At 40.4% G+C, this 15,251-nt stretch overlaps 1 protein-coding gene across 1 annotated transcript in view; it reads right to left on the reverse strand.

Annotated features, from left to right (window-relative positions):
* LOC141102523 (pancreatic alpha-amylase-like) overlaps positions 1 to 15,251 on the reverse strand; it is a 41,979-nt gene that overhangs the window by 13,020 nt on the left and 13,708 nt on the right. Inside the window, exons 2-8 of the mRNA XM_073591454.1 lie at positions 14,473 to 14,619; positions 10,081 to 10,278; positions 9,614 to 9,844; positions 8,242 to 8,375; positions 7,281 to 7,403; positions 4,325 to 4,424; positions 4,097 to 4,218 (exon numbers count right to left, since the gene is read on the reverse strand). Of these exons, the coding sequence (XP_073447555.1) occupies positions 4,097 to 4,218; positions 4,325 to 4,424; positions 7,281 to 7,403; positions 8,242 to 8,375; positions 9,614 to 9,844; positions 10,081 to 10,278; positions 14,473 to 14,619 (1,055 nt within the window). The remainder of the gene's footprint in view (positions 1 to 4,096; positions 4,219 to 4,324; positions 4,425 to 7,280; positions 7,404 to 8,241; positions 8,376 to 9,613; positions 9,845 to 10,080; positions 10,279 to 14,472; positions 14,620 to 15,251) is intronic.

Here is a 15,251-nt window from a genome sequence, read left to right on the forward strand (position 1 = left end):
TTCACCGAATAGCAAACAATTTGGGGTGTTTGCGGCAAATTTGAAAGCCGCGGAACACCCTTTAAAAGTCTATAGGAGAAATCAAAAGTGCTAATATTAAAGGCTTATATGCATGGTATTGTCATAAAAAGTGTTTGGGGACCTGGGTCCTGCCCCAGGGGACATGTATCAATGCAAAAAAAAGTTTTAAAAACGGCCTTTTTTTCAGGAGCAGTGATTTTAATAATGCTTAAAGTGAAAAAATAAAAGTGAAATATTCCTTTAAATTTCGTACCTGGGGGGTGTTTATAGTATGCTTGTAAAGTGGCACATGTTTCCCATGTTTAGAATAGTCTGAGAGCAAAATGACATTTCTAAAAGACAAAAAAAGCCATTTAAAAGTACTCGCGGCTATGCTGAATTGCCGGTCCCGGCAATACACATAAAAGTCTTTGAAAAAAAAACGGCATGGGATTCCCCTACCCCTTCGGGTCTGGTTTGAATATTAATTTTAAAAAAATGTGTGGGGGGTCCCCCCAAATTCCATACCAGGCCCTTATCCAAGCACGCAATCTGGCAGGCCGCAGGAAAAGAGGGGGGGATGAGAGAGTGCCCCCCTCCTGAACCATACCAGGCCACATGCCCTCAATATGGGGAGGGTACTTTGGGGTAGCAGCCCCCCCAAAGCACCTTGTCCCCATGTTGATGGGTCAAGGGCCTCATCCCCACAACCCTTGCCCGGTGGTTGTGGGGGTCTGCGGGCGGGGGGCTTATCGGAATCTGGAATCCCCCTTTAACAAGGGGACCCCTTACAAATGTACCCCTACCATTTCACAAAAAATGTGTGAAAATGGTAAAAAAGACAGAAGACACGGCTTGGGACAAGTCCTTTTTTAAAAAAAAAAAAAGTGTCCCACGAAGTCCATTCATCTTCTTCTTCTCTCGCTCCGACGGACCAAAAAAAAAAAAAAAAACTGCACGCTTCCACCGATCTGCCTCCATGGGAGGCACCCACCTTAATGACCGGCCTCTCAGGTGACAGCTCTTTTATAATTAAGGGCGGGGCCACACGAGGTCACCGGGTGACCCCGCCCCCTCTGAAGCATGGGGACATCCCTATGGGTTTCCCATGGTGTCAGAGGGGGCGGGGCCACCCGGTTACGTAATCAAGTGATCCACCCCCCTCAGAGGGGCCGGGGTCACTCGGTTACATAACCAGGTGGCCCCGCCCCCTCTGACGCTACGGGAAAGCCATAGATATGTACCCGTGCGTCAGAGGGGGGGTGGGGTCACCCGGCGTCATCATCGCATGGCCCCGCCCTCAGTTATAAAAGAGGTTTCACCTGAGAGGCCGGTCATTACAGCAGGTGCCTCCCATGGAGGCAGATCGGTGGCGGCGTGCTGCTTTTTTTTTTCTTTTTCGGTCCATTGGAGTGAGAGAAGAAGAAGATGAATGGACTTCGTGGGACATTGTTATTCTTTTATTTTTTAATAAAGAACTTGTCCCAAGCTGTGTCTTGTGTTTTTTTACCATTTTCACACATTTTTTGTAAAATGGTAGGGGTACATTTGTACCCCGTTACCATTTCACACAGGGGGGCCGGGATCTGGGGGTCCCGTTGCTAAAGGGGGCTTCCAGATTCTGATAAGCCCCCCGCCCGCAGACCCCTACAACCACCGGGCAAGGGTTGTGGGGATGAGGCCCTTGTCTCCATCAACATGGGAACAAGGTGCTTTGGGGGGCCGCTACCCCAAAGCACCCTCCCCATGTAGAGGGCATGTGGCCTGGTACGGTTCAGGAGGGGGGTTCTCTCTCATCCCCCCTCTTTTCCTGCGGCCTGCCAGGTTGCGTGCTCAGATAAGGGTCTGGTATGGATTTTTGGGGGGACCCCATGCCATTTTTTTAAAAATTTTGGCACGGGGTTTGCCTTAAAATGCATACCAGACCTGAAGGGCCTGGTATGGATTTTGAGGGGGACTCCCAGGCCATTTTTAAAAAAAAAATTTGGCGTGGGGTTCCCCTTAATATCCATACCAGACCTGAAGGGCCTGGTATGGAATTTGGGGGGACCCCCACACATTTTTTTATTTTGGTTCGGGGTTCCCCTTAATATTAATACCAGACCCGAATGGACTGTGGGGGAATCCCATGCCGTTTTTTTCAATGACTTTTATCTGTATTGCCGAGACCCGACAATTCATTATAGCCGCGAGTAGTTTTAAATGACTTTTTTTCCTTTAGAAATGTAATTTTCCTCTCGGACTGTTCTAAACACAGGAAACATGCGCCACTTTACAGGCATACTATAGACACCCACCAGGTATGAAATTTAAAGGAATATTTCACTTTTATTGTTTCACTATTGTTTCGCATTATTAAAATCACTGCTCCTGAAAAAACGGCTGTTTTTAAAACTTTTTTTTGCATTGATACATGTCCCCTGGGGCAGGACCCGGGTCCCCAAACACTTTTTATGACAATAACTTGCATATAAGCCTTTAAAGTTAGCACTTTTGATTTTTCATGTTCGTGTCCCCTAGACTTTAACGGTGTTTGCGCGTTCAAACTAATTTTTTACCTGTTTGCATGTTCTGCTGTGAACCGAACTGGGGGGTGTTCGGCTCATCCCTATTTAGGATACTAGATTTTTATTAATTTATTTTAGTATCACAGGATTCCAAGCAATTGGCAAAATATTTTATAAGATATCAAAGAAAGCAGGGCAAAGCAACCGGTTCAATTTAAAGCAGAACTCTGGGCAGGTGTATTAGACTGTAAATAGAGGCAATTTTACTTTCACAGTTAATATATTCATTTATATAGAGTTTTCACTTTACTTCAGTCTCTCATACAGGGAAGTGATCCTGTCATGTATCTGCCCCTCCTCTTCTCTTCTCCATTCACAGCATGTCTTTTGTTTTGTGAATGGTTCACAGATTGCAAGACATTCTATGAATGAACAAGGGGAGATGAGGGTGGATAAATTACAAGGATCCCTTATATTTACAGTCCAACACACCTGTCCAAAGGTAAGTTTTTTGTTTACAGTTAAGAATCTATAAAGATGTGTTTGTGCGTGGAGTTCCACTTTAAGTGGAATAATATTGGTTTAATATATACCGACAACATCTCATTAGGCAATATCTCATTATACATTGATATTTTTTATTTGTTGGGCCTAAGATTTTTCATAGTTATGATACATAGCAATGTGTATTTCAACCCAAAAAGGATATTCCCCATTTAGATTTAACCTCCCTAGCGGTATTCCCGAGTGTGATTCGTGGTGAATTTTCAGTACCAAAAGCGTTACGCCCGAGCCACACTCGGGATAGCATTGCAGGATCCAGGCAAAGTTACTTAACTTGTCCCCAGGATCCTTGTCTTCCCGATGTGTGTGCAAGCCGTGTCTCCACTCAAAGTGCCGAGCTCCATTCCCTCCGAGCGTTGCGACGCACGGGGACAGAGCACGGCACCAAATTCAAAAAGTTAAAAACACATTACACATACAGTAATGTAATCTGTAAGATTACAGTGTACTGTATCACATCATTTCAAAACCCTTTTGTCCCTAGTGGTTTATCCAATGCTCTGCATGCAGTTTTATATTATATATACTGTTCTTTCTGCTTGGAAACTGGAGATTGTCCATAGCAACCAAAAAGTGTTTTTTTTACATCAAAAGTGGTTTTAGACCAGCTAGAAAACAGTGATAATAAATTAGAATCACTTGCAGAATTGAGCAATAGTGATTTGTAGGGAAATTCGTCATCAAACACTGAAAGTAATGACAAGTGACAATTCTGCAACTGGGCAAATTTCAGTGTTTTTGCTTTGATTACATTGAATAATTTTTATTATTATTATTATATTATTTATATTTATAGTTATTTATTATATTATAATTTATGATTTCGTGCTTCAAACTTTATCATACCCGGGCTGTCTACTAGACTCTTGTTTGGACAGATTTAAGTGTGTTATTCCTAAGAATTACAGGCCTATAATATAAAACGCCAAATTTCCATGCAAAACATTGTACCACTTTGAGCATCAAAAATCTGATATAATCATACCGCCAGGGTAGTTAATCTGAGGTAATGACCAAATACTCACTTAATCTGACGCCATCTGTGCTCACAAACCCAGTCATTGCCACAAGTGGTGTCTGCATTGATGGTAACTGACTTGGTAGAGCCATCAGAGTAACTTGGAGGTCCAATCCAGTCATTTTGATCCTATTAACAAAGTGAAGATTTAAAAAAATTTTGATACACTTTTAATAAATATCACATGACAGTAATTTCAGTCGTGATCTATTGTGTGAAAGGTAGTTTATCTTACTTTGCCATTCACCCAGTTTCTTGACCATCTGAAGCTGGACATTATACGTGTAAAACCATAAGGATGAGCCAACATGAAGCCAAGAGCCATCTTGTAAGGACTGGAATGAAAAATCATAAGACAAAAAATAGATGGGGTACCATTTGTGTTCATTTATAGAGGATCTTGTGCCATCACCATTTTTATATGCAATGGGGAGATTTACTAAAGCATGCAAAATCTGGTGCAGCTCTACATAGAAACCAATCAACTTTCAGGTTTTACTGACAAAGCTTAACGTATATGTAAACCTTGTGACACAAACCATTCAGCTTAAGATAGAAATGAAAAGAAAAACAACATTTTTGTATGGATACACAAAAAAATTACAGCCTGTTTCTGATATACTAGTTACCTTATATGGTAATGTGCATTTCATTTGGTTCACGTAGAACCCTCTTGTATGGGTTCATGTAAAACCTGGTGCATACAGAATCTTATGCAGTTGTGCATAGTAACCAATAAGCTTCTAGGTTTTATTGTCAAAGCGTAACTGGACAAGCTGAAATTAGAAGCTGATTGGTTATTATCCACAGCTGCACCAGATTCTGTGTGCACCACTTTCACCAAATTTCTTCCATAGTGAACAAGAATATCCAAACTTCCCACAAAACTGTTAGGGCTCATTTACAGTTGCTTCGGCTTCAAAACACATTAACGGCTAGTTTACACTTGCTTCAAAACAAGGCTTCGGACATGCTTTGTTAAAGCTCTCTGAACACTAGTCAAAGCTCCTGTCACTAAATAAAATGGTTAGCTTACAGTCCTGTTTACACCTTGCTTTTGCTTTGGCTTCAAAAATTATACCCCATGTTGATTTAGTTGTGTCTATGGCAAAGCTCGCTTGAAGCCCCACTGAAGCACCACCAAAGCCTCATCAAAGCCCCACAAAGCCTCAAAGCCCCACCAAAGGCTCATCGAAGCCCCATTGAAGCTCCACCAAAGCCTCGTCGAAGCCTCATCGAAGCACCAAGCAAAAGCAAGGTGTAAACAGGACTGTAAGCTAACCAGGCGTATATTGATTGGTTTTCACAAAACTTATCGCGTCTACAAACTATGGGATAGTTTTGAGGCAGACAAATCTGACCCCCTTTTTGGGGACCAGTGACATTATTACATTGATCAGTGCTATAAAAATGCACTGATCAATGTAAAAAGGACACTGGCAGGAAAGGGGTAAACAGTAGGGGGCGATCAAGGGGTTAAATGTGTTCCCTCAGTGTGTTCTAATGGTAGGGGGGGATGGGCTGGCAGGGACATGATAGATCACTGAGAACAGTAGATCTCTGTCATGTCTCCTGTCAAAATGGGGATCCGCCTGGTTTACAAAGGCAGATCACCATTCTGCCTCTGTACTAGGCGATTGCGGGTCCCCAGCAGACATCAAGTCCGCCTGACCTGCGGGCACGCTCCCGCAGCGTGGATTCTTTCCTAAATGTACATAATATAAATGGGTACTGACATTTATAGGTAAAGTTGATCCAGGGAAAATTTGATTGCTTCTCGGGGGATCAGGTAGGATTTTTTTTCCCTGCTGTAGCAAATTGGATTATGCTTTGCTGGGTTTTTTCGCCTTCCTCTGGATCAACTGTTGGTGAAGGATTGTGTATATGGGATTGTATTTTTTTTTTTTGGTTGAACTAGATGGACTTGTGTCTTTTTTCAACCTGACTAACTATGGAACTATGTAACTATGTAATATAAATATAAGTGGGGAGAGTGGGCACCCCTGTCTTGTGCCATATTTGATGGGGTAAATGGAGGAGAACTCTCCATTCACGTGCACCCATGTGAAAAGAGCAAGGTACAACGTGTTAATACAGGAAGGCATGTGGGGGCCGAGGCCACTGGACTCTATCAAAGGCTTTTTCTGCCTCTGTGAAAAGTGTGGTCTTTCTTCTATAGGGACAAATGAATAAGATTAATTGCATAGGTAGTCCTGTCTCTGGTCTCCCTGGAGAGCTTAAAGCCCATTTGGTCTAAGTGGATGAGCATGTGGGTGAGGTACCAAATGTACAGTGAGGATTTAATGCTGGATGGATTTTTTTGGAAAAGAGTTTATCAACATCAAGACATCACTGTCTGTAATATTTCAATTACATTTTATTAGTTTAAGCAGTGAATTTGAGAGGGTATGACTGGTTGTTTTAAAAAAAGGTTTTACTTATTTTTTTGTTTAGCATTTACTGATCAATTAAAAGGTCCAAAGGGACTCTTTTCCCTACTGCGTTATGTTGCACACAACTGGAGATTAAGTAGTTGTTGTGAGGGAAGCCCACTGTTATTTGGACCATTTTGGTCTATTCCTCTGAAAAGATCAGGCAATCAAATGCCAATGGACATTTGGACTGGTATCAGGGAAGCATGGTAGACACTTGAAAACCCTTTTGCTATAATTATTACTAGTCTATAAACCTACTACACTAGGTTATTAACTTTGGAGAGATGGGGAGCCAAGTGCAATGGGACAGTACATGGTTCATTGTGCCAACTCAACAATCTAATTTGTAAATCCTTTTTCTTTGGTAACAAATTTGGATAGTATTCTGGATTTTCCTATTTGCTTGTCTTCTTCCATTTAGCACCTTTGCCTGGGTTATAACTTTGCATAAATAATGTCACCATGGACCTGTGTATGGCTTTAGCTAAATACTACCTAATCAAAACTTGTTACTAATATTTTCTTGCCTGCTGAATGATTGCCATTTCTGGCACATCACCTGCTCCCAGAGGTGCAAATATGAGGGCTTAACACTTAGGATGCATTGCTGGTGACTAGATGCTACTTAATCCCAGCTTCTTAGGAAAACCCATATATATTTACATACTGTATATATATAAAAACAGACACATACACCCATACACACTCCTTTACACAAACACACAAAAACATTCTTGGGTTATTTGTAAATTCTACCGAGGTTCCCAGAAAGTTAGGATAGAAGCTCCACCGGCACCGTGTCCTCTCTGGTTGTCATGGTTGTCAATAAAGACCAAGGCTCTATCATTTGGCATAAAGCCCCAACCTTCTCCCCAGTTCCTACAGAGGGACAATAATGAACAGCATTTTAGAAAAATAATTTAACACATCAGTTGCTTTTTATTGATATTTTTACCAAAGATACAATCTTTTAGAAAAGCTTTTCAACAAATTGGGTTACTGCCATATTTAAAAAAAAAAAAAAAGCTATATTCTATGCCAATTATACAGTGAGTCACAAAACACGATAGAAACAGAAAAGAAAGCAGAGACTCAAATTACTTCTTCTAAATAGTAGCAAATTTAAAGCAATCCCAAAATATTCATTAGTTAGTATGAAGAACAACAAATCAGTATAAAAATAAAAAGTACCTATGGAAATTTTCTTAAAGGAACCTTGTGCTAGGTTTCTTTTGGGGTTTTTATAACCCATCTGGAGACCATTACTGTATGTGTCCTGGAATTTATTTATATTAATTAACTTATTTGCAAAGATAATGAGTAATATAATAGAAACATTAAAGATAAAGGCAGCAACACAGAAAAAAAAAGACAGAAAGGTAAGGAAGAGTGGGATAGGAAGTAAGGATTAGGAGACATCTATCCCTTCAGAGGTAGTAGCAGTAGGAGAGGTAATAGGGAATGTTAATTATAGGCATCATTAGGCATATTTAAGTGAAGTGCACATTTTGGTTTAGTAAGAGTTGCATACAAACTGGCTTTTACTTTGGCTTGTTTCCTCATTTGTGAAGGTATTTGAGAAAGAATGGTCAATGGGTGACCTTTCCAATCATTTTCTACTTTCTTCCACTACAATGACTTGAATGTAGCAGCAAAGTAATATAAATGTTGACTCAACTTATCCAACAAAAATCATTAACGTCTTTTACTTTTTTACCTTAAATACGACATCTTTTCTCCATTCCACTTGCGGATGACTGTACCAAGTTTGGCTCCATATTTAAATTCAGTGACACGGCCAATTCCAAAGTATTGACTGGCAGAAATGGCCTCACCTCCAAGATCAATTACCTGAAACAACATGTTATATATGATATTTTTGCAGAATCAAGGGGCAAATCCATCCATGTAAAAGATTCATGTATTGTCACAGATGTAAAAAGGTAATAGGTACACTCTATAATGCTACATCTCGTGGTTTATAAGTCGTATATGTTGGAACAGTAATCATTGTCTCTTGGGAGTTGAATTTTACCAGTGAAAGCTACAGGTATTAAAATGCATGGTTGCTGGGGTCAAGGACTACTAATATGAGTATTCATACTTAAGGTATACCAGCTATGAAGACATCAGAGGTGGAACGTGTTATCTAACAGGTGGCTTTGTAGTGCCTGGTAAGAGACTCTTTTTTTCTTTAAAAACTGGCTTGGCAATGTGTAAATAGTCACATGTCTTTTGTTTGCATTTGCAAACTCCTCAGGTTGGTCTTTGTGTTCACTTGTAAAGTTGATAGAGCAATCAAACTTTCTATTCCATTACAATCACAACACAATCAAAGTAATGGTGGTTCTCACGAGATGAGACTGAAATTGACTGAAATTGCCCCATTCATACAGGATGGAAAATTTTGATCACATTTTGACAGGATATCCCAAGCATTTGTGCCATGCACCCCATACTGACTACCACTTACAGCTTGTGTTAAGACTTATTGATTTATGACCTGTTAAGGAAAAGGAATTCCCACATTCAGAAACCAAAGGCAAACTTCTTCATTTGTGGATGTATGGAAGACTAGACATATGTGCATTTAGAAAAATCTAATAGACACCTCCATCCATGCTAAACTGCTAATGTATTCAGCAGTCATCAAGACCAATGGTTGCCGAATACCAGAACAGTGACTGCATCTGACTGGATGCAGTCACTGTTCAGCCGACAAGGATGAGAATGCTATAATATTAAGTTTATTTTCTCAAAAAGGTAGTGCTAATGGGTAAGCAAGGCAGTATACTACTATAATTGTTTTCTTTTTTTTTTGTCTACATGCCCAACCTTCGTGCAAACAGTGTTTAGAAAAGCGCTTTAAAGGCTTTGATTAATCCATAAATTGTAATTTAGTTTATCAGATTGCTTTAAAGACACCGATTGGTCAATAACTATAAAATTGTTGAGCTAGAAACAGTAGATTTATAAACATTTGTAGGATAAACTTACCACACTGTAATATTATCTATAATGTAGGTCCACAGAATATACTTAAGGATACAAATAAAATGATTTTTGTAGGATTTTATACTTGAGATTACCTCTTGAAAAATGAAAGGTCTAGCTCCACCAGGGAACCATCTGGTGTTGAGGTTCGTCAGTCTGTCTGTAATAGCTTTAATATCTCCAGGCCACATGTGTTTTGCAGCATCCAATCTAAAACCAGCTACTCCAATATTAATGAGATTGTTCATAAAGTCTGCAATCTTTCCACGCACATAATCCTTTTCTAGAGCCAAGTCCAGAAGGCCAACAAGTTTGCAATCTCTAACCTAGATGTGGGAAAATAATTTCATTATTTGTTGGCCATTTATAAATTCCACCGTTCCACATAAGTTGATGTGCATATGGCTACAATACATTCCTTGCAGATCGATAGATAGATAGATAGATAGATAGATAGATAGATAGATAGATAGATAGATAGATAGATAGATAGATAGATAGATAGATAGATTAGACATACAGGCAGACACAAAGAAAGATGAATGAATGACAGGTTTTCTACCTGATAAGGATCACCATAGTTTTCAATTTCACCGCTGCCAGTCTTACACTTTCCATCATTGAAATCCCAACTAGAATATGGAACAGCAGGGAAATCTCTTGAACCTGCATTGAAAGAGCTGCCACAAGTTGAATGCGTGCCTGCACCCATGCCAGAGCCACACATGTGATTAATGATAGCATCCACATAGATGTATACCTGTACAAGAAGTAACCAAAATAATATATTATACAAATGTCCAAAGTGTCTGAAACTTTAGGTGTATAAAGATATATTATTGGTACATTTACTGTAGTATAACAAATTAGGGATGTCAGTTAAAAAAATTAAGCCAAGTACTTGTGTACTAACACTACTACACCAATCAATAGTTGTACTGAATGGTACTGTACTTACAGGACTGGTAATTGGCCAACAACCAAACAGATCGAAACTCTAACTTGAAGTTTACTAATCAGGTGCAAAATTAGAATCAATAATGCAAAACAGGTGCAGAATGGCAGCTAGCATGCATATACTGCAGAATAACACAAAGACGATTATAAAAGCAAACATGTTCTCTTCACAGAAATATTCTTACAACCTAATCAGGTTAACACGTGGCTACATAGCATAGTCTCTATAAGATGCTATAACAGAGAGTCTAGCTGAGAATTGCTACTTGGGTAAAACAGTTTAGAACACAAATGGCTGTGCTGTAGGTCATGGATGTGGCCTGTTCTAGTTCCCCCGATTGGCCACTAGATGCCACCATAGCTTTTCAAAAGAAATTCAGCTTAGGAGCTGCTTGGGTTAAGTGGCAGCTCTGCCCGCTAAGAGTGGGTTACTCTGGGTAAGGATATATTAGGAAGGCAGTTTCATTTGTTAGTTGCCACAAAGAGAGAGATTACTGTTTTTTTCTGTGATTGAACTGGACCAGTTCAACATGTATGCAGCTGGGCCTTTTTAAATTTAGCTTTCCCTTAGGGGGAAGCCTGCAGTAGTATAAGGAAGTTTTAAGACTATTTGCATCTTCCTGCTCTGGGATGCTGGACTCTGGGGCTCCCCTCCTGTGAGCAATGGGTCTCTCATCTCTCTTCTCATGCAACAATTACCAAAACTTTGCTGGACTGTTCATAACTTAAAGATGAGCTCCAGCCACCCCACCAAAAAATTAAAAGTCAGCAGCTACAAATACTGTAGCTGCTGACTTTTAATATTAGGACATTTACCTGTCCAGGAATCCTGTAATGTTGGCACCCCAGATGATTTTTTAATCAGTTCTCGGGTGCTGCCGCCACCATTCCTTGTTAGAGAGACAGGCAGTGAAGTCTTGCGGCTTCACAGCCGGTATCCTACTGTGCATGCGCAAAGCACGCTGTGCTTTGTGAATGGCCCGGCGGCGGGGGGAAGGAGGAGGGGGGCCGAAATTCCAAGGGACCACACCGCAGCGAGGTCTCCTGGAAGTGGGGACGGGTACATGTCAAAAACAGGTACCCGCTCTCCCCCCCCCCCCGAAAGGTGCCAAATGTGGCAGCGGAGGGGGGGAGGAAGCAAACAAGCGGAGCTTCCCCCTTTGGGTGGAGCTCCGCTTTATGGTGAGTGCTGCCGCTCTCTACCCACTTCCCGTCCTTAGGATGTACCCGTGTGTCTTTGGACAGAAAGGATGATATCTTGGTCATCACTGCAGCTGCAGCAATAATTAAAGTGGATGTAAAGCTTCATTTTATTTTTTTTTCTATAAAAATAATAAACATGCTTATACTTACCTACTCTGTACAATGGTTTCACCAGATTTGATTGACAGCAGCGGGAGCCAATTGCTATCAATCTGTCCAATGAGGAGAGAGACAGTGGTGGGTGCCGCTGCTCTCGTGCACATCGATGGTCCGGTGGGCTCAGGTAAGGGAAAGAATGGGGTCTGGGGGGCAGCTGCAGCAGAGAATGTTTTTTCCCCTTAATGCAAAGAATCCATTAAGGTAAAAAACCTTAAGGCTTTAGAGCCACCTTAAGGTATCATTTTTTAGGGCCAGTGATTTCCTACAAAGTAAAAGTAATTAAAGCGGCTATACAGCCACTGGATCACTTTTGCAGGTGGCGGAAGGAGGTTCTCCCCTCCCATTGCTACCTGTAACAAGCTCTCCCATCCTATTAAGGATACCGATAATGTGACAATGTCAGTTCTTTTCATTCTGTCTTGGGTATCGGATTTGGCTGCCGATGCCCAAGACAGAGTGAAAGGAACTGACATTGTTCCTTCCTCTCTGTGATGTCAGAAACTGGAGGTGATAAGGATTGAGTCACTTCTGGTTTTGGATTGTTGTAAACAAGCCATTATGGCTTGTAAAAGCATTTAATGAAACCGATCTCAGTTTGATCAGATGCTTTGGAGGGCAGAGGAGAGATAGGGGGTCTATTGGATCTATCCCTTGTGATAGCAATAAAGTTGATCCAAAAAAATGGTACAATGTAAAATAATAAATAAATACATAATGAAATAAAAAAAAATTTCAAGCGACCCTGTCCACCCCGTACAAAGGCGATTGCGCACATAGGTAATGCACGCATATGTAAACGGTGATCGCACCACAGATGTGAGGTATAAGTCTAAACTGGTAACCTGTAAAGGCTTTTAGGGTGTCACCTACAGAGAATTTTTAGTACCGTAGTGTGGCGCCGTTCCACGGGTATGAGCAATTTTAAAGCATGATACTGTATGTAAGGTATCTGTTTACACGACGTAACCTCGCCTTTTATGGTTTACCTAAAATGAATGTATTATATTGTGTTTTGTGTGCACTAAAATTTTTTTAAATGTACTTTTCCTGAAAATTTGCTTTTGATAAACTGCTGCACAAATATTGTGTGACATAAAAAATTGCAACAGCAACCATTTTATTCTACATGCCTCTGCTTAAAAGGTAAATAATGTTTGGGAGTTCTAAGTATTTTTCTAGCTAAAAAATGCAGATTTTTGCATGTATGAGAGAAATGTCAGAATTGGCCCAGACTGGAAATAGCTAGGAATGGCTGAAGTGTGTCAATATCTTTGCTTCCTTTGCTTCAGAAAACTGTTAAAAGGCATTCTTGTTGTTGATTCCTATTTCTTTAAGCCCTATATAGGGACATCTCCTGGAAACTAGCCCAAGAGGCAAAGAGAGGCCCATTGGTGTAAAGCTAGGTTCATACTTGTAAGACCCCTGTTCTGAGGGAAGGGCAGTCCAATTAAATTAATGGGCTGTCCTACCCACGGAAGGCAGGTAAAAAAAAAGTCCTGAACCCACACACAAAGGAGATTAGAATAGTTCTCTTGGAGGGGCCTGTGCCCATGATATGCTGTGAAGTCAAGTTCACTACTCCTGGTTCAGAGCAGGAACGGTTTAAAGAGGGGGCATGCAATTATTATGATAAACAGCAGTAAAGACTAAGGTAGTTCTAGTAACACAAGCATACATCTGGAAGGATCCGAGGCCTGAGGACACAGGGGGACACCCCAAGGAACTTAAGTACAGTGGTAGCAATTGGGGAGGTGCTCCCCACAGTGACTGGATCTTTTGGATAAGCTGTGGACTATTAGGCTCCTGTCCAGCTACCTGCACACTGGTTTTGACAATGTGAGGGCCTCTCACCTGGCTGCAGATCACTTACCTGACTACCTCTGCCTCATCAGGGGTGGCCTCACTAACCTGCTGAAGAAAGGAAGCTCAGAAACGTATCTTTCCTAGACACAGGAATAGGAATGCAGGTAATTGTGGGAAATGGAGTTAAAGTGGTCTTTACCTGCATCTGAGCATGGTGAGTAAATGGGCACTCTGGTATTATACTTTAGAGGGCAGATATAACATATCAACAAAGTTAAAATCTAAGTTCGCCTTTGTTCACCTTTTTTTTTTTATTCCAGCTCCTTTATGTACCAATATAGCATTAATGTACTTATTTTGCAAAAATTCTACACACACTTACTTCACTCTCTTCAGAGCTGTTTAAAAACCCAGCTCTATTACTTCTGCCTTACTTCCTGGACAGACTTTAGACCATGACACAAGAAGGAGATGACCAGCTGAGGGTAGATGATGCAGGGTGTGTGCTAATGAGATCAGCTGGTCAACTCCTTCCTGTGTCATGACCTAAACAAAACAAAAATAAACCTGGCTTAATAAACACAAATCCAAAAATAAACCTGGCTTTATAAACACAAATCTTCCCACATAAAGCATTGCAATTTACAATCACAATATTGTTATTTTACATTATTATTAGTTAGTTGCTGTTTATGCTTACAGCACCTACCAATTATGATTTGCATTTAACACACTTGTAGAGCTGAGCTATCTGAAAAATCTGTATGTATATTAAAGTATGTTTTACTATTAAACATAGTCTTAAAAAAATATTAATTATTGATCCTCCTACCCCAACATTGTTACATCTGGACACCATGTCTCTGAACTGCTGCTCATTGCCAGATCTGGTACAGAGTTTGTAGCTGATAGGCTGGTATCTTTCATACCAGGGTCTCCAGGGATTGCTAACAATAACATTCTCATTTGGTGGAGAAATCTGTAAAATACAAAGACAAATACAATGTGCCGAAAATACTTTATAAATCTGTATTGTACCACTTGGTTTAAAAGTCTAATTTTTTATTAATCGGATATAATGGTTACATTACAAATACAGTAGATGGATTCACTTTAATTCCACATAGATAAGGTTATTATTATTGTGCAATGTAATATAACAATATAATAACATTGGTTGTTATAATACTAGCTATGGCCAATCTGTATATGGAGTTGCAAAATGTTGTCAAGTTTTAAGATTTTTGGATAAAATTTGAAGGTGATTTGCATTATGCTTTTTAGACCCATAAACCTGTGTTAAGATTGTATTATACTTCCTACCCCCCATGACAATTGTCTTGTGATGCCTCCTTCTAACCCAGTCAACTTGATAGAGTTATGTCGGCCATACATGGATCGAAAGGGACCTGCCGAATTGGGTAGGCAAAAGGCAATGGGCAGGCTGATTTTACCCAAGTCAATCCATCGATCGACTTGATTACAACCAGCCTGTCGGATTTTTGTCATGCAATTACTGCTGACAGCAATAGCCTCTAGCAGTAATCATTGTTTTCTGGTGGCCGGGAAGGCTCTCTACGTCCCTCTACCGGCAGAACACAGTAGGGCTGT

This window comes from Aquarana catesbeiana, linkage group LG07 (genome assembly GCF_042186555.1).
Source record: "Aquarana catesbeiana isolate 2022-GZ linkage group LG07, ASM4218655v1, whole genome shotgun sequence".
Lineage (NCBI taxonomy): Eukaryota > Metazoa > Chordata > Amphibia > Anura > Ranidae > Aquarana > Aquarana catesbeiana.